Source organism: Cloeon dipterum, chromosome X, assembly GCF_949628265.1.
Source record: "Cloeon dipterum chromosome X, ieCloDipt1.1, whole genome shotgun sequence".
Classification (NCBI taxonomy): Eukaryota; Metazoa; Arthropoda; class Insecta; order Ephemeroptera; family Baetidae; genus Cloeon; species Cloeon dipterum.
This window is the reverse complement of record NC_088790.1, coordinates 20747606-20765365: the sequence shown is the minus strand read 5'-3', so window position 1 is coordinate 20765365 and position 17760 is coordinate 20747606. Positions and strand designations below refer to the sequence as shown.

Here is a 17760-nt window from a genome sequence, read left to right as displayed (position 1 = left end):
GACGCAGTTTTAATCATCACATTCAAACACATAAAACTTTGAATAAATCAGCTAACGGCATCACTTCATCTAGGATTTTTTTAAAATATTCAAGTTCAGAATTTTTTTTTGTAAAAATTACTTCTTGTTTTTTTTTATATTAAATCTCAACCAGGTCTTTAGGATTCTCAACATGAATGAGGTCAGATCATGCGGATAATTAGTGAATTGGCATGCCTTTGAATTTTTCATATTCCAATTTTCTCAATTTTGAATTTAATATCTTAAATATTTGAACAATATTTTTTGGTCGATAATTAATGACAATCAATATTTAATAAAATAACACTCATCAAACAAATTTGATTAAATATAAAGTAAAATCCAACCTCCTCTGCTGCCTTTTGGCCAACCTTCTCGACGCTGAGTCTCTGCAGGTGGTCGAGGGCGTCAGCCGCCTGCGAGGCCGCCACCTGGAAGCGGTGGCAGAGCGCGTAGACGCGCGCAAAGGCCGTAAATACTCCAAGAGCCAAGTGGGCTTCAAGCAGTCCGCCGCGCAGCGTGAGGGCCGTCTGGCCCCGCAGCACGGTGGCCACCATGGAGTAGAGGAACAGCACCACCAGCAGGCGGCCGCCCACGATGGCCACCAACATGTCCAGGCCGAAGCGGCCGTTCGTCTCCGCCGCCACGGCTCGCATTTCGCCGTGAAGGCGCCGTAGCTCCGTCAGACGCTGCTCTGTCGGGGGCCGCTTCCAGAAGAGCTCTGATTTTATCAGGCTTATTTTCATGTTGTCCTTTAAAATATTTGTAATCAGCGCAAACTAAGAACTGAAATGCGTGCAAAACTGCTTTATCTAAGTTGAAAAAAACTAAATAAGAGCTAAAAATTTGCTTCTTCTCTTTTTTTAACTTAGAGCTGTTAGCCTGAGTCAAGGTATGTAATATCAATTTATCAGGAATTATGCAATTTATTTAAGTTGTTTCGATCATAAATTAAAAATGAGCCAAACATCAAAATTAAATTGAAAATTTTATAGATTATTATTCAAATAAGCAGAGTAGCCGTTTAAAACGTCGCAAATTATTTCCAAATATAAAAATTTCAGTGATATTTTATTTAATCTAACAGCGTGATATTTTTCTAAAATCTTGGAACTTTGATTACGGTCACTATCCGAGGCAAAAATCGTATTTTTTGCAAGAAATTGTGTAAAATAAAATATTTATGAGGGATCCCGTTTAAAAAGTTTAATAAAAAATCACAACTTCGCAGAGCATTATTATTTAACTTACATCATGGAGTAAATTCTTCAAGCATTCGTTCACAAACTGAAATCCCCGTTCTAGAAACCTGCAGAGAGCCCAGATCTGCAGGTCCACTGCCAGCGGACAGAGATGAACCAGGTAAAAAATTACCCAATAAACGAGCGTCATGGCGTCTAACTTTGGCTCAAGTGCGGCCACAAGCCTCAAAGCCTCGCCCAGGGCGCGAAATACATCAAAGACCACCAAAGGGTGCAGGCGGCACCAAGATTTTTCAAGAGGCAGCAGCACTCTGGGAAGAATCTTGCAGACCTTCTGCAAAAATTAAAAAAAAACACTCGATTCGAGACGAGACATTTAATCCCACTTTTTTATTTTAATACCGTGAAAAGAATTGCGGTGCGTTGAACATTGACAAGCGCCCATGCAAGGCCGGCGGCCACAGCGAGCGGCGAAGCGACGGCGGCTACGATCATGGCCCAGAGAACCCCGCCTGTGAAGTGCTTGACGCCGGCGAAAGTGACCCTGACAGCCGCAGGTCCCAGGGCGGCTACAGCCACGCTGGCGGTCGCCCACGCGACACAGGCCGCTTTACCCGCGGACGAGGGCTGGAAGTGGCCGTCGGCCGCCTGGATTAGGGGAAAGCCACCGAGGAAGCGGCCGAAAGTGGCCTGTGCGCTTAAGGAACCAAACATTCTCGGGCCTCAGTGAGCACTGATGGGTCTCTTCAAGGTGTTGTGGTGAAATATTCAAAGGGGTTGCTCGGTTAATGGTCATAATGGGGCAATTACCGCACTGATTGTGTGCTCCAACGATCAAGTTGTCAATCTCACAGATCAAATAAAAACGCATTTACTTTTAAAAAATAAAATGTGAGTTGCTTAACACTTAAAATTTTTTTTAAATGGAAATGAACATGGGAATATTTTGATTCCGATATATATATGTCAATATCACAATAAGCTACTTCATTAAGAATCGTAAATAAAGTCTTGGTATAGGTGTCTAATAAATGAATCTATCAATATAAAATCTAAACCTCATCCAGACGATCCAGATCCAGACTCAGGAATATATCCATAGTTGGAAGAAAAATAACTGCAAATGACTTTATCCTGCATGGAATTAATTTAATGATTGTTGAGTTTTTTCATTCTCCTTTTTTTTATTCACGATTTACACAAATTTGTGTCAGTGCATTTTTTTACTTGGCGGAAGAAACAGTCGGGCAGGTACAGGTGGTTAAACAGACCTTTTTTGCCGGCAACAAACACACCGCAAAACAGTGCATATGTGAGTTGGTGTTTGTCGCTTCGTGTGGTGTGCATAGGTTGTCAGGGTGACCAGCGCTGACAGAGAGCACACAAAACATAATAAAGAGGGGGACTTCCCTCACACTTCGAATCGTAAACAAATCAGAAATGCACTTTTATTTAAAAAAAAAAGGGACAGTGTCTAACAAGTGCTACATTTTTTAAATTTACTTCATTGAAAAATTCCAAAAAGCACTCGCTATAATTTTGCTATAAAAATTATTAAAACTACACATTAATTTTTCCCAAGTGAAAATTTCTTATTATTTTATCTTTTCACTTTCTTGTAGTGAATATTTTGCTCTGAAGTCCACCACAATTGATTTTAAGCTGATGGTGAAGAGGACATCAAAAAAGGCGTGAATTATGAATGAAATTAGCAGCAGGTGTTTGATGGCCATGCATGCATGAATTTTTAACCAACACCTGCTGGGCCGTGCGTAAAACCAAACAGTCCCCAATTGAAGTACCTACTTATGAGTTCCATATTCCAAAGAGTAAATAAAAGTCATATAAAAATAAAGCGATGACTTTTGCAGCGCGCGAGTGGCAAAAGCAGGGGAGAGGTCTCGAGGGGGAGCGTAGGGGTGGTGTTTCCGTGCCGCCACGGGGGTGGCTTTCGTGTCACTCGCCGCAGCCGCCGAGAGCCGAAAGTCAGTCAGTCGGCCGGATTGTGGCACGCCACGCGCGCGCTCCTCCTGCATGGATCATGCACACCCGCCGCTCCAGCAAGGTGAGACACATCAGTACACAAACACACACACATGCAGATCAATGTTTGAAAGTAAAACGCTGTCACTTTTGCCCTTAGATTAACTTGAACTAGAAAACGATTCAGTCAAAGTAACACGTGATATTTAGACACATTAGCTGCATGTGGTAGGGTGTTGAACTGCAATTAGTAATGAATAAAAAACAGTCAATATCGATAGATGTTTTATTTTTCGTTGTGTACGAGATCATTAATTCTTAAAAGATTTATAAGAATAATTCCACCATTTGTAAATAAACAAAAATTACATAACATCATCCCTATCACTTTTTCAAACCATTGTAAGCCATAAAAAGGCATAGGAGAGGGGAGAAAGTAATGGCTGGCTCAGGTCGCTTGGTAAAGCGGCTCCTGCTTTGCCTTGCGATATCAGCGGTTTTTCGGCCCAGCAGAGCCTTTCAACGAAGCAAGAACACCCATGAACATCCGTGGACAAAGTTTCGACCACCGGATGGTGCGGTTCGCACCCCTGTTGTCCACAGGGTGAGTGTACCTGTTTGGATGCTGCTAGTGCACTATGGAAGCATTGAAGTGGCCGAGAGTCGTGCGGTATGCAGACAACGACGGCGGCGTGAGAGCGGTGTGCTGCTGCAGCGTGCTGCTCGGCACCTGCTTTTCATGCCAGGAATGCCCACGGCGCGCCGCCCAGTTTACTTTCTTCTGGGTAGCGTAAATTCTCATTGTATGACAACCGCTTATTTCTGTTTCGTCGGAACTGGAGCGTATTTCCTCATCATCCTAATTTCCATGATGGACATCGAGACCAATCCTGGCCCTGCTGACGAGCCCATTAGCATGGAGGCGCTCAGCAGGCTTCTCGATGAAAAACTAAAGGTCACCAACAACGCGATCGATGGCCTGAAGAACGTCGTGGAGGGTTTTGGTACTCGATTGACAAAAATGTCGGACAAAATCGAAGAACTAACAAATGAAAAAGTGGCCCTTGTCGCGCGGGTTGATCGACTAGAGAAGCAACTCGCCACTCAAGAGGGCGAAAGGCGACGCAGAAACGCGGTGGTATTCGGCGTCCCAACCAGGGACAACCTCGAATCAGCGGTTGATGACCTGATATTTGAAAAATTGAAGCTGCCAAAAAAGCCCAGGGAGGAGATCGTTGAGAGCTTCTTCCGCATTGGAAAGCCTGATGGACAAACGCGGCCAATTGTGATTAAATTCTGTAGCCAGGCGCAAAAGAGCAGCGTGATGAAAAACTCCACCAAGCTGAAGGGAACAAATGTAGCCATCACTGACGATCTGACCCCTGAGGAGAGGACTGTTCGTCGCGAGCTTCTCAACGCGCGCAAAGCCGCTATGCAGGCAGGCATGCAAGTGAAAATCCAACGAAATGACTTAATCGTTAATGGTGAAAAAATTACTATCGTGGACATACGAAAAGTGGGCTGGCTCGATACCCTTCGGCAGCCGCGGCAGAAGATCAGCAATGATGGCGAGAGCGTGGCAAGCACATCGCAGAACAACAGGGGCCAGGCGGCGGCGGCGAAGAAGCGCGACCGCCAGACTGCCATGCTCTCGCCCGACAATCCGCCCCTCGTACCCCGAGCAGGCCTGCCCCAGGGTTTTGCCACCGCGCCCCTCAACAAAAAGAAAGCGTCCAGCCAGACAAAGGCGGTGGGCAACTCCCAGGGGGGCAGGAAGGCTCGGAGTCTCGAGAGGGTGACGAGGTCAACGAAAATGGACAGCCGAGAGAGCAGCGAGGGCTCCACCGCAGAGTGAAGACACCTGAACTGGTGCTGAAAGGTGATATCATAAATTTTATATGTGATGAAAAAGTGAATTCAAATTGTTATTTTAAAGCGATCAGTGTTAATGCTCAGTCCCTCGCCGACATTGACCATATGAGATTGTTGCGGCACCAGGTGTCACTAAATTGCGTAGATCTAATAGCAATAACTGAAACATGGTTAAAAAATAAACACAACCTCGACAAGCAGTTTGAAATTCCGGGCTATCAATTTGTTCGGCATGACCGACCAACAACACGAGGCGGCGGTATTGCTTTTTACCTGCGGAAAAATATTGCCTTTAAAATAATTTCAAATTCAGATCAGACTGCCTCTAATTCCGCGGAATTTTGTATTTTTGAAGTCGTTCTCAAAGGCTGCAGAATTCTAATTTGCATAATTTACAGGCGACCACTCTATTCTGTAAATTTTGAGGCATTTTTTATTGAGTTACAAAAATGCTATGCCAATTACGAATTTTGTATGTTGATGGGTGATTTCAATTGCAACTTTAAGCAAAAGTCGCTGTTGCTCAGCTCTTTGTTAAATAATATGCGAGATTTGGGCTTGAATAGGCTGCCGATCGATGACACTCATCTTGCATACAACGCGGTCACTACGATTGATGCAATTATCTGTTCCTCCAATTTAAATGTCGTTGATTGTGGAAAAATGCACAACCTTTTATCGAGTCACTCTATCCTCTATGTGGTTCTCGAAATTGAAGTCTGTGATAAAACCGAGAGTGTGATACTTATCCGTGAGTTTCACAAAATCGAGCGTGACATTCTGTTGAGAGAAGCGCGTGGAGTTGAGTGGCATAAAGGGGCTGAAAATTTGTCAATTGATGATTTTTTAGCCAACTTTAACAAAAATTTGCTGTCCCTCTACGACAAGGTTGCGCCGAAGAAGAGAGTCACTAAGACAGTCAAATTCAGGCCAAGTTTGCCTGCCGACATTGACAAATTAGCCGTGGAACGTGACAAAGCGCATAAAGTAGCCAAAAAGAGTAAAAATAAGGAGTCGTTTAAAATATTTAAATCACTAAGAAATAGAGTCAAGCAAAAAATCCTAAATTTCCAAAAGTCAGTTATTTATAATTCACTCGATAAAGCGGGCGCGAGCAGGCATTTATGGGGCAAATTGCGTTCTCTTGGGCTTATGAAAAGCAAGGCTAGCAGTGCGGATTTCCCCCTCTCGGTGGACGAACTAGTTGACGGGCTCACAGTGAGGAGACAGCCGGAGGTCCTGGTCCGCATAGACTACAATCTTCGGCTGCCTCGAGTCATTGAAAGCGATGATAAATTTTACTTCAGGTACGTCCGTCCGCTGGAGGTGAAAATGGCACTGCGTAGCATCGAGTCATCTGCCGAAGGAATTGATGCAATTTGCAACAAAATGCTTAAGCTACCAGTCGATGTTATCCTGCCGTCTTTAACCCACATTATCAATACCGCGCTACAGACGGGTCACTTCCCGACAGAATGGAAAAAGGCGATACTGAAGCCTTTGCCAAAAGTGAGTCGCCCGGCCACCGCGAGCGACTATCGGCCAATAAGTATCCTCTGCACCGCGTCAAAAATCCTCGAAAAAGTCGTTCATGACCAAGTGATAAATTATTTGAGTAGCTTTAACGTGATAGATTCATTCCAGTCTGGTTTTCGGAGCAAACACAGTACCACAACAGCGCTTTTGAAAATAACTGAAGACCTCCGGGTCTCAATTTTCAAAGGCGAGCTGACGCTGATGATATTTTTAGATTACTCCAAGGCCTTTGATCTTGTTGATCATTCACTTCTTTTGATTAAATTGCAGCAGTTAAATTTTTCGGAATCGGCAATAAATTTTTTTCGCAGTTTTCTCAGCGGGAGAACGCACGCGATCAGGGGTGAAGGCGGAAAATTCTCAAAATGGGTTGAAATCGAGGCAGGTGTTCCACAGGGCTCGGTTCTCGGCCCATTATTGTTTTCCGTGTTCACGCATGACGTTGTGCATCTCTTTAAAGGGCGCTGCAATTATCACCTTTACGCTGACGACATACAGCTATACTTGAGCTGCAGGCCGGACGAGATTGTAAATTCTGTCGCAGTAATGAATGCTATTTTAAATGATGTTGTCATATGGTCTGAGCGACACGGGCTTAAGCTGAATCCGCGGAAAACGCAAGTTCTGCTGGTCGGGTCCGAGCGAGTTCACTCCAGGCTCGACTTAAAGAACTTGAGTAATGTGCGCATAATGGAAACGGAATTGCCGTATCGTGACGAGGTGGATGTAGATTACGTCGAGTTTGATTTCAGCGACCGAGTCAAAAACTTAGGCATTGTGTTCGACCGATACCTGTCATGGGAAGGGCAAGTCTCGCGAATTTTTCAAAAAGTCTTTGGCACGTTAAAAACTTTAGAGAAGTTTAGGAATGTGACTCCAGAAAAGAAAAAATCAGAATTAAACTAGTAAAAGCGTTGATACTACCCCATTTCGACTACTCTGATGTTGTGTTTTGTAACTTGAGCGCGGCGCAGATCAATAGGCTGCAAGTATTGCAAAATCATCTCATAAGGTATATTTTCGGAGTGAAACGTGGTCAGCGACTTTCCCCGTTGTACAAAAAATGCCAAATATTAAATGTCACTGATAGACGTAAACTGCATATTCTAGTCCAGACTCACAAAATTTTGTATAATAATAGTCCTCAATATTTGCGCAATCTTGTAACAACAATGCATGATGTCGATTTTTTGGGTAGGTCACGGGCGCATCGAATGCGACTTCGGGCCCCCTTTGTCAGTGTAACAGTGCCTGAGCAGTGCTTCCAAGTCATTTGTTATCGCCTGTGGAACAACCTGTCGCCGAATCTGTGTATGAATGGGAACTCAAGTGCATTCAAACAAAAACTGAGCCAAACATTTCTTGCCAAATACTGATATGATAGACTGATTTTACTATTCCCTCTGTTATCAAATACAAAAAAATGCTTTGTTATATTTTTGTTAAGTTCTGGATGTGGATGTATGGGGCACAGTTGCCCTGCTGATCCGTAATAAACCAAAATTTGAATCTAAAAAAGAAGCTTAATATTGTCCAATGGTTTTACACTTATGGGCTGTTTATTGTCTTAGTGTCCTAATAGAGGCTTAGGCCTTTTTAAAAATTTTTCACTGGACCATGAGACAATGGCGTGACCATTTGAGCTCAAGTAAAGCCTATGTTTAATCGCACTTGACGAGAAAGTTTTGTTTTTAGGTGTGAGCATAGTGAAACTTATATCTCCTCAAACTGAAATCTAAATAGTTCCATCTGCGTGTAACATTTTGAATTTAATGATTATGACCTCATTGCTATGCAGCTGCATTAAAATTCATTTCCATATTATGATGACACGACATTGTTTGCATGACTTGAGAGGGAAATGTGTATGTGTGGACTCTGAAGAGGCACGCTTGAAGTGCACCCTGCGCGTTCCCACAATTAATCACGCATTGCTCGACCTCTGCACGATGCAAGAACTAATTTAATTGAACAAAGAGATGAAATCAATCGGCCAAGAAAATTAAATAAACAAAATGCGAATTGCAATAACATTATAATAAATATTTGAGATGTCAAAAGGTGTGGTAACCCTAAAGCGAATCGATTCGCACACTGCAGGAGAAAAGCGGCCGCCGCGGCAGGGCAGCAGTGACTGTGCACGCGAATCGCGCGAATGTAAATTTACACAGCGTGTATTTTGGTTCGCATATATGTACATGTCGTATGAACGAATGGGCGTGTGTTTGCCTTTTCTCTAGGGCGACTCGACAAACGCTGCCGGATTTGCACGGCAGGCGAGAGCGCTGATTGCGAAATAGTACGACAGCCTGATAGAGACCGAAATGGACAAATAAACGGCCGTGTTTGCAATGCATACTAGATGACTTAATTAATATTCGTCCAGGAATAAGCTTCTAATTGATGGCAATGAGAGGTTACAATTATAAATTTTTTGTTCAGCAATTATTGTTTTCTTTCCATTTTTCCATCAGATTTGCAATTAATAATATTTTCCCGTGGACATCAATTTTCTATACGACTGTTGAAATTTAGTGGTTTCCGGAGTTCAAATAAGTGATAGTTCGTTTCTTCTTACAATGCTAACAAGACGGTTTCACATCTCGTCAAAAGTTGTGAAATGCCAAAGGGCATGGCGGAAATGTATAATGTGTGGGATCGCGTGCGTGTAATTAGACAAGCAAACGGGGCGAAAAGGAACAGCTGTGGCAAAATAAGGCATTCGCCCTTTTAATTTGCTGTCGCGCCTGCCTCATCTAAAATTTAAATCATTTTCCACCACCCATCTCGATGCAAATTTCGCCGGCCGCATTGCACCAACTAAACTTCAATTTTTATTCTCTCCTCTTTCTTGAGTCGTAAACTTTTCACTGTTACGTGATGAAAGAAATTAATAAAATATGTTTAATGATTTTGTCTCACGTGAACTGAACAAGTGGTCTGATTCGGCTAATTTATTGAAATTAAATTTCCAAATTTATTGAAAGTCACCATTTTTAATGTAATAATTTCAACTTAACGTATTAATGGTCTGCATTTTACTCCTTTTTTATTTTTCAGTGAAGTTGGCCAGATGATGACGCAGGAGAAGCGAACGCCGGCCGGCCTACAGCCGGGGGCGGGCGCGGCCCCCGCGGGGGCCGCCGAGCCGAATTACACCAAGCTGTCGGAGAATTTGCGCAAAGTCACCCCACCGAACCTCCAGTGCAGCGTCTTCTGTGGCGGCAAAAAGTGCAAGTACGAGACGGCGGCCAACTGGCGGCCAGAGCAAATGGCCGTCCCCGACGTCTACTCGCACTGGTGCGTTCCTCCACTTCGATTCAAACGACAATTTTAAATATTTATATAAAGAGGCCAAAATGAGAGTTTTGACAATGAATCACTTTTAAAAAACATTTTATTAAAATTATCGCATGGATTAGCTTTGCGCGGATTAATTCAGGATGGACAACGCTGCTAGTGAAATTTTCGACATTTTGAGAGGAAAAATAAAATTACACGTTCTCTCGTACTGTGCTGCGCTCAGAATTCCACTAATAGCTAGCCGCACAACCATGCTGAATTAACCCACCAGAGCTGAGCTATTCGATAATTTTTAATTTAAATAAATAAAAAATAAAATTACCTGCGTGTGTATAATATCTTCCTTTATTTTTTACCTCAGAACGCTAAAAAATATTATATTTTACTCATTGAAAAAAACGCTAGCTTCGTTGAAGAAGGAATTTCCAATGGAGGAGAAAAAATCAGATTTAGCTTGAATAAATATTTTGCCTCCATTGTAACACAAGGCCTCAATCGATGTTTATATTTGTTCAGGGTGACTGATGACATTGTGGCCATGGCGCGACCAAACACAGAACTGATCCAGAAAAAGCAGCTCATCCAACAATTCAAACGGTGAATTTGCATGTACTTTCCGATCGATCTCATAAGCACACACCATGCCTGCACAAACACAAACAAATTCACCTCTCGCTGCCGATTCATTCACCTAGCTTGCCTCAAGACGTCAAACGGCTAGAGAAACCTTGAAGTAGAAGGTCGATACACCAGCACACATGCGGAACTTTCACTTGGTGGCACCAAACCAAACAGACAAATTATTTTAACTGTGAGAAAGCAAGAAGATAATGATTTAAATCATCATTTTCCTAACAAAATTGTTATAGAGTCGTGGATTTTTATGCAGTTGATGTTTTGATTGAATTTCTTAATTTGTCTAATAGTTTGATGGTCAGGAAATATTCTTCTTAATACAATTACTTAAATGAACACTAAAAATTTACGTAATGCCTCTACTCTGCAATTATTTCTATAATATTTCTTGCGAATTTGCTTCTTTCATTTCATATTATTTGATTTTTGAATTCTTTCAGATTGGGAATCAAGTCGATAATAAATCTGCAGCTGCCTGGCGAGCATGCCAGCTGCGGTAACTGCCTCGAAGAAAGCGGATTCACCTACGATCCGAGCACTTTCATGAGAAACGACAGTAGGTATCCTCCTGCAAAATGCACTTCACCGCCCGACACAAACGAGCCAGTGCCACGAGCGCCTGCAGAGGTTTCTAGTCAGGCAACCGGCTCGTCATTTATGCCTAGCCGGCTGCCGAACTCATTTGATGTTACTTTTCCGCAGTTTTCTTTTACAACTTCGGCTGGAAGGATTATGGCGAGGCCAGTCTCACCAATCTGCTCGACATGGTCAAGGTCATGGCGTTCGCCGTCTCCGAGGGCAAGGTCGCTGTACACTGCCACGCAGGTACGAGTGCAATTGTGCCAATTCCGATTCATAAATTAATATTGATTCTTGTTCTATTTTAACATCTGAGAGAATGCTCTAGAATAGCTAAGCTTCTGTAAAAATTGCCTCTGATGATAAATTTTTAAATTTTAACTCTCAAAAAGTTATAAAATAAATTCCTCGATTTTTGCCTCAAACGCCGTTTTGAAACCCATTCTAAAATAATTCCACTCCTGTCCACATAAGTAGCTGTGGATCGATTTGCCGAGTTCGCGTGCCTGCTTCCCCAAAACACTTCAAGATATCAGTCAGCACACATATTCATATACAGGGAGAAACGAAAAGCGGCACACACACTCTATCCGTTAGGCGCAATATTCCTCCAAACTAGTCCGTATGATTTGACTGCCCAGGGGAGGTCTTTATCGCAGCAACGCTATTTATAATAATAGAAAAACACTCGCGCAATCTGGCTGCAGATTAAATTGCGTTCTTTTTTTCCTTTTTGGGTTCCGGTTTTAGTTTGTGCTTGACCCGCGACAATGACGTAAAAGCTAATAGAGATCCAAATCAAAAACGAAATGGTTGGATTTTAAAAAGTGAGCATACATAGGCTTCAATATTAAGTAAAAAAAATATAACTGTTTGTGGTTCCAAAATAATCCAGTTAGAAATTTATGACTTCAATAAAATATCAGCAGTGAAAGGTAAAAAATAAATGTTTATTTGAATTTCAAAATTTGTTGACAACATTTTTTGAAAGAGCAAAAATCCAATAACTAATTCTATGAAAATGGCCTTTTGAAAGCACCTAATTATAAAGGTCCCTGACCTGAGTGGTTTTTCTCCAAAAAAATTCTCCGCAATAACACTCGTAAATCTCCATAAAGGGGTCAGCGCGCCACTTGAACTAGCGTAATTGTTATCGCCCAACGGCATCTGCTCCCTTTACCCAATCGAGCGAAAGCACTTTCTAATTCGGGCTCTCGTTTTAATTGCCGCCGCACGCAATGGCGCGATATCGTTAAGAAAATCACCCCAGAAAGTTCAAAATATATTTTGATAAGGGCAAACCTTTTATACATCACTGCGCTTGAACTAGATAGCATAATTACACACATTTTTTTGCCTAAATATTATGCTTGAAAGAGTTTATTTATTTTGAAATGTGTAGGATAAAAAATGAGCTTTTCAAAACAAAACAAAATTCAACCTCAAAAATTAAAAAACTTCAAAACTACAAATGATTCCGATCAGTTAATAATATTAATTCATTTTAGTTGGGATGGCATTTTCAAGCAACACAAACCAATTTTACGATATATCGTAAAATTCTAAACCCACACAATAAGTTTCAAATCAGTTCCAGGAAGCACGAAAAAGAATTGAAAAAGTTGCGCATTTTTCGTGATGAAACTCCTTGGCATTCAAACCACAAGAAATTTAAATCTTAAAATCTTGACCGTATTTCAGGTCTTGGCAGAACAGGCGTGCTGATTGCGTGCTACCTGGTGTACACCTGTCGGGTGCGTGCCAACGATGCAATCCGCTACGTGCGACTGAAGCGTCCGAACGCGGTGCAGACGCGCGGCCAAATCCTCTGCGTGCAAGAGTTTGAGCAGTTCGTGCTGCCGCAGTGCCTAATTTTCTGCAACAAGTACTTTTCAAGCTTCAATCTGTGTTCGAAACTAAAACTTTGTTTCTTGCAGGGACTTCGTGACCAAGGAGAAGAAGGTGCCCGAGTTCACGCTGGTGCAGTACCTCAGTCGGCAGCGCCAGATTTTGCACGGCAACGAGGTCAGGGCTTTCAAGTACATTCCAAAGGTCGGTGTTCCTGCAAATAGAAATAATCGTAATTTGCGTGTTTCAACAACTCGTTTTTTTCTTCAGATATTGTTCATTCTGTGTGAGCGTTTGATCCGGTTGAGCGGCGGCCGGTGCATCGAGCTGGCCTCGGGCACCACATTCACGCACTCCTTCCTCGCACACAGGGTCAACCCTGACCGCCACCATCTGGGACGGATTGGCAGTGGCGACTCAAACAACTCAAGCTCTAACAGTAAAAATTTTATAAATAATTCTAAACATAAAGTACTGCTTTTGGTTGGAAAATTTTATGAAATTTTTATTTTTACTAGGAACTCAAATATTCTTAAATGTATTAGGTATTAACGTATTCCTAGTAAATTGAATATGAAAAGGAATACAAATTAATTCTGATACAGTAAACTCACAATCAATAAACAAACTTAAAAAGGGGGAACAATTAAATATTAAGATAAAAAGATCTATAAAAGCAAATTTTGCAAATGCTGAATATTATTTATGAAGGATTAAATATACTCTTCTTAATAAACACCCTGTGCAAATCAACCTTCGTTGATTATTCACAGCCAACTGACAAAGAAATAATTACTACCATTAATCTTTGAAAACTTCTAGTTATTTTTACCATGGAAACGAGCAACGAGCATTTATTTTGTATTCTGATATATTGCGTCAAATTGGCAGATTCGTCGTGTCGGCCGAGCACGGCGGAGCTGGAGTGCGAGCTGCCTATTTCGAGCGGCAGCAGCAGCACCTCTTGCGTCTCGCCAGACATGCCCTCTTGTGCTTCCGGAATGTCAGGTACGATCGGATACGATTTGTCACACGATTGGACTCAATTCCATTACTGATTCTCTGGTGGTTTCAATAAAAATCTGAGAATAGCTTAATGCCCACGATGAAGGCGGCCCCTTTCGGCATGCGAGCCGCGCGCGTCATAGCACCGCTGACGATAGTTGCAAAGAAATCGATTCAGAAAAGAAATAATTTTCCTTGTCTCTAGTGAATTTTTTTAACTCTCAGGACTCGACGACAACGGAGTTGACGCGGTGCTGGGCGACGGCATCGTTGACCAGAAACTGCAGGACAACCAGGTTTTCCAGGAGCTCAGCTCGCAAATCGACCTTCGGCAGGCGGCCGTTGACGAAAACGAGCCGACTGGAGCGGCCAGTGACGTGGCCGATGCCATTTTGGCCGACCACTCGGACGATCAGTTCCGCAAACAGGTTTGCATTTTAGCTACAAAATTCCTAACAGGAGCCGAATATTTTGGACTTACTCTGACAGGATGAATATTATAATTTAAGTTCATCATTGATTACAGTTAAAATGGTTAAGTCAAATTAAATTTTAATTGAAAGGAAAAGACAAAATACGTGTTTTTTCGGCAATAGTTAGTATGAAGATAAATAATCTCGTTATTAAGAGAAAACTCTGCAAAAAACTTCGAAAAGAAGTAGAAAAATAAAACTGCAAGAACTGAAATCACTGGAGATATTGATGAAATTTATTTTTAAACCGCTCTGATCCGCAATGAACAATTTTTGGTCCCTCAGAAGTCACAGGGAATTAATTTTAAAAAAATCAGATTTTTCTCCTTCTAGGGACTCTAAGGATGGTATATTTATTATTTTGATGCTATCAGGGATTTAGTTTTAAAGTAATCTTTATTATGGTTCTATGTTGGACTATTTTGCCCCATTTACAGATTGAGCTACAAAGGAGAAGATAATTCTTTAAGGATTTAAATGAAATGTCTTAAAAATCCATATTTGGAGCTGGTTTTTGTTTAGTTATTATTATGGTTTTATAGATAGTCATTATTTGAAGAGATGACTTGATTGATATAGATATGTTAATTGAGACTTTCAGCAAGGGACCCCAAACATTTTGGCCTAGAAAATACTATAGTACTCTTTAAATCTTATAAATAATTTTTTGTTGATATTCTAGGTCACTCTATATTAAATTTTAATAAAAAAAAACAATTTAATTGGTACAAAACCATCTAAAACCGTTAGCCAGTGTTAAATATAAATTGAGCATAAAACCATATCTTTATATTTATTGTTGAGCTTCTTTGTAAATTTCTCAACCCTAATTTTCCCAGGTGAAGCAGATCCGGATCGAGCTAAACGCACGGTATTCAACCGTGGACCGTCTGAAGGTGGAGACAGACGCGCGATTGCTGGCAGCCTTGCTGTTCGAGTGGCTGGAGCACCTGAAGGCGCCCGTGGTGACCAAGGAGGAGCTCAGCGCCGTGGTGGTGCGTGGCGAACATCCCGACCTCTGCCTGCGCAAGTTCGACGCCGTACGCATGAAACAAATCCCCTTTTGTGCTCACAATCAGATGATTCGATTCCTCCCACAGAGTGCAGCTCACACAGTCGAGTACCTGATCCGCTTCATTGCCAGGATGCACTGCCTCGGCCGCGACGTGCAGATCGAGCTTGTCCGACGCTTTGCCGCCTCGCTCACCCAACAGGCTGTCCTCGTCAGGGGGCTCCTCCAGCCCACCGGTGAGTTTACACAAAAAGGATATTTTATTAAAAAAAAAATAGTTGTGCACTAGTCTTATATTTTCATTCCTAATATTAATTTAATTTTTCGTGGTTTTATAGTTTTCTAGTTTTAAAGTGAACCAGAAAATTAATTTTCGTTGAAAATAATCTGATTTCTGGTTTTTAAACAGAGTCAAACAAACTGAATTAAAAAAGGAAAGAACTAAACTTAGGAAAGGAATAAAAACCCATATTAGTTTAAAATGTTGAGTAATTGCAAATTTAAAAAGGTTTTTTGTAAAATTTTCAGCACCTTAACTACTTGCGTCAATTAATTATTTTTCCCTCTAAATTTCAGCGAAGGATTTTCACAAGCTGCGTGAAGGGACGCTGAAAGTGCTGATTAATTTCCTGATGCTGTTCCTCAGCCAGGTGGAGGAAAGCGCTCTCACAGACAACCTGGCGGACAGCACAGTTTGATCGATTTTGCACGGAACTTGTTCACAAATCAATAAAAACCATTTGCCACATCACTTTTCATTCAAACATTTCACTCCACAGTGTTGCCTCAATCGAAGGGAGGAAAGTTAATTGTGATGGTTTTACCTGGGACGTGTACTATAAGCAATAAAAGGTTTAAATGACGTTCAGCTTGCCTTTTTTCATTTTAATTAAATCCAAAATATTTTGTTGTTTAACAATAAAAATCTATGATCGAAAATTTTGAATTCGGAAACCGTAAAAGAATTAATTTAGCGGAGCAGATAATTTATCGAATGTGATCGCGAAAGTGTTCAGTATACCACCAGCAGGTGACGCAGTCTGCTTTCTCCACTCGCGAGGCAACAAAGTCGGCGATAAAGAGAGGGCACGAGCGACCACAGTAAATGGAATATATATTCACCACAGGCAAAGATAATTTTAAAACTACAGTAGTACATTACATTCTAAAAAAAATTCCAAGGATAGATTGCAGTTTCAATAGCATTTATCTTTTTTAACAGGATTGATAAATTTAACAGTAATTGATATTTATTAAATTAATATCTAACTGCGAGAAGAACGTGTCTTAGTTTTGCACCTTTTGAAGCATTTTTTATGCATTTTAAACTTACCTGCAAAATCTCGAAATTGTTATTTATAATAATGATTTCAAACATCACAATCAATCAATAATTAAAAAAAATTAAAGAATAACATATATATTTTCTGTATGGCTGTCAGTTTACGTCCATTTAAATGTCTATTCTATCACTAAAAATACGTGCCGGCGTGGAGCAATTCGGAAATTTGATCGTTTAGTGATTATCGCGAATTGGAGGCAAATAAAGAGCTAATTAATTTAGGCCAGACCAGAAACTGGTCAGTTGGGAGGACTGCTGGTTTGGGTGCAGCTTTTGAATTCGCCCGTAAATTCATGCATAATTAGGCAGCGAGTGGAAAGAGCGAGAGGGTGACCGCGAAAACCGTTTTTAATTAATTTATATACGTGCGAGTGAATTAAAATGAAATTCTATTGGTGGCTTTTACACATCGCCATCGAGCTGCTTCTCTAATTACACGCACACATAAAATTGAGCTAGGGTTGCCAAATGGTAAGAATATAAAATAGATGGCAATTCGTTATATGCGGAGAAAATAGGTTTCTGTAAAAAAAATACCGATGAGCTAAAATTAAACTAATAATGAAAGATATGCAGCTTAATCAGTTAAATTGCAAGCAAAATAAAGATACAAAATTATTTTTACGGTGATGAGTGGAATATATTTTTATAAATGATGCCTTTTTAAATTGCTCTGCTGCATTGCTTTTTAAATTTGGTTTCCCAAACGAGTGTACTTTTTCACTCAGGAGACAAGAAAGCGTGTGGCAACCTTATGGAGCGAGCGAGACTGCGCACGGTAGCAGCATGTTCTCGCTCTTTATTTTGCTTTTATTTTATTATTTCGCGTTTTTTGCTCGTTGCGACGAGGAGAAGGAATGGAACGGCCAGCTAGCGGCCGATGGGCTGATTTATCGGCCAATTAGTAGTGCGGCTGGCCGGTAATGGACTGGTCTGACGTCTGCGCGC

General features: G+C 41.3%; 1 protein-coding gene across 1 annotated transcript; it reads left to right on the top strand.

Annotated features, from left to right (window-relative positions):
• The first annotated feature begins 3200 nt into the window (after positions 1-3200).
• On the top strand, positions 3201-16344 carry LOC135946870 (protein tyrosine phosphatase domain-containing protein 1-like). Its single transcript, XM_065495308.1, has 13 exons — positions 3201-3288; positions 9675-9914; positions 10434-10514; positions 10994-11109; positions 11256-11378; positions 12834-13017; positions 13070-13184; positions 13251-13419; positions 13872-13988; positions 14211-14413; positions 15298-15498; positions 15559-15706; positions 16047-16344. Exons 2-13 carry the CDS (start codon positions 9688-9690, stop codon positions 16166-16168), a joined length of 1806 nt encoding a protein of 601 aa, XP_065351380.1. The 5' UTR covers positions 3201-3288; positions 9675-9687; the 3' UTR covers positions 16169-16344.
• Positions 16345-17760: the final 1416 nt, after the last annotated feature.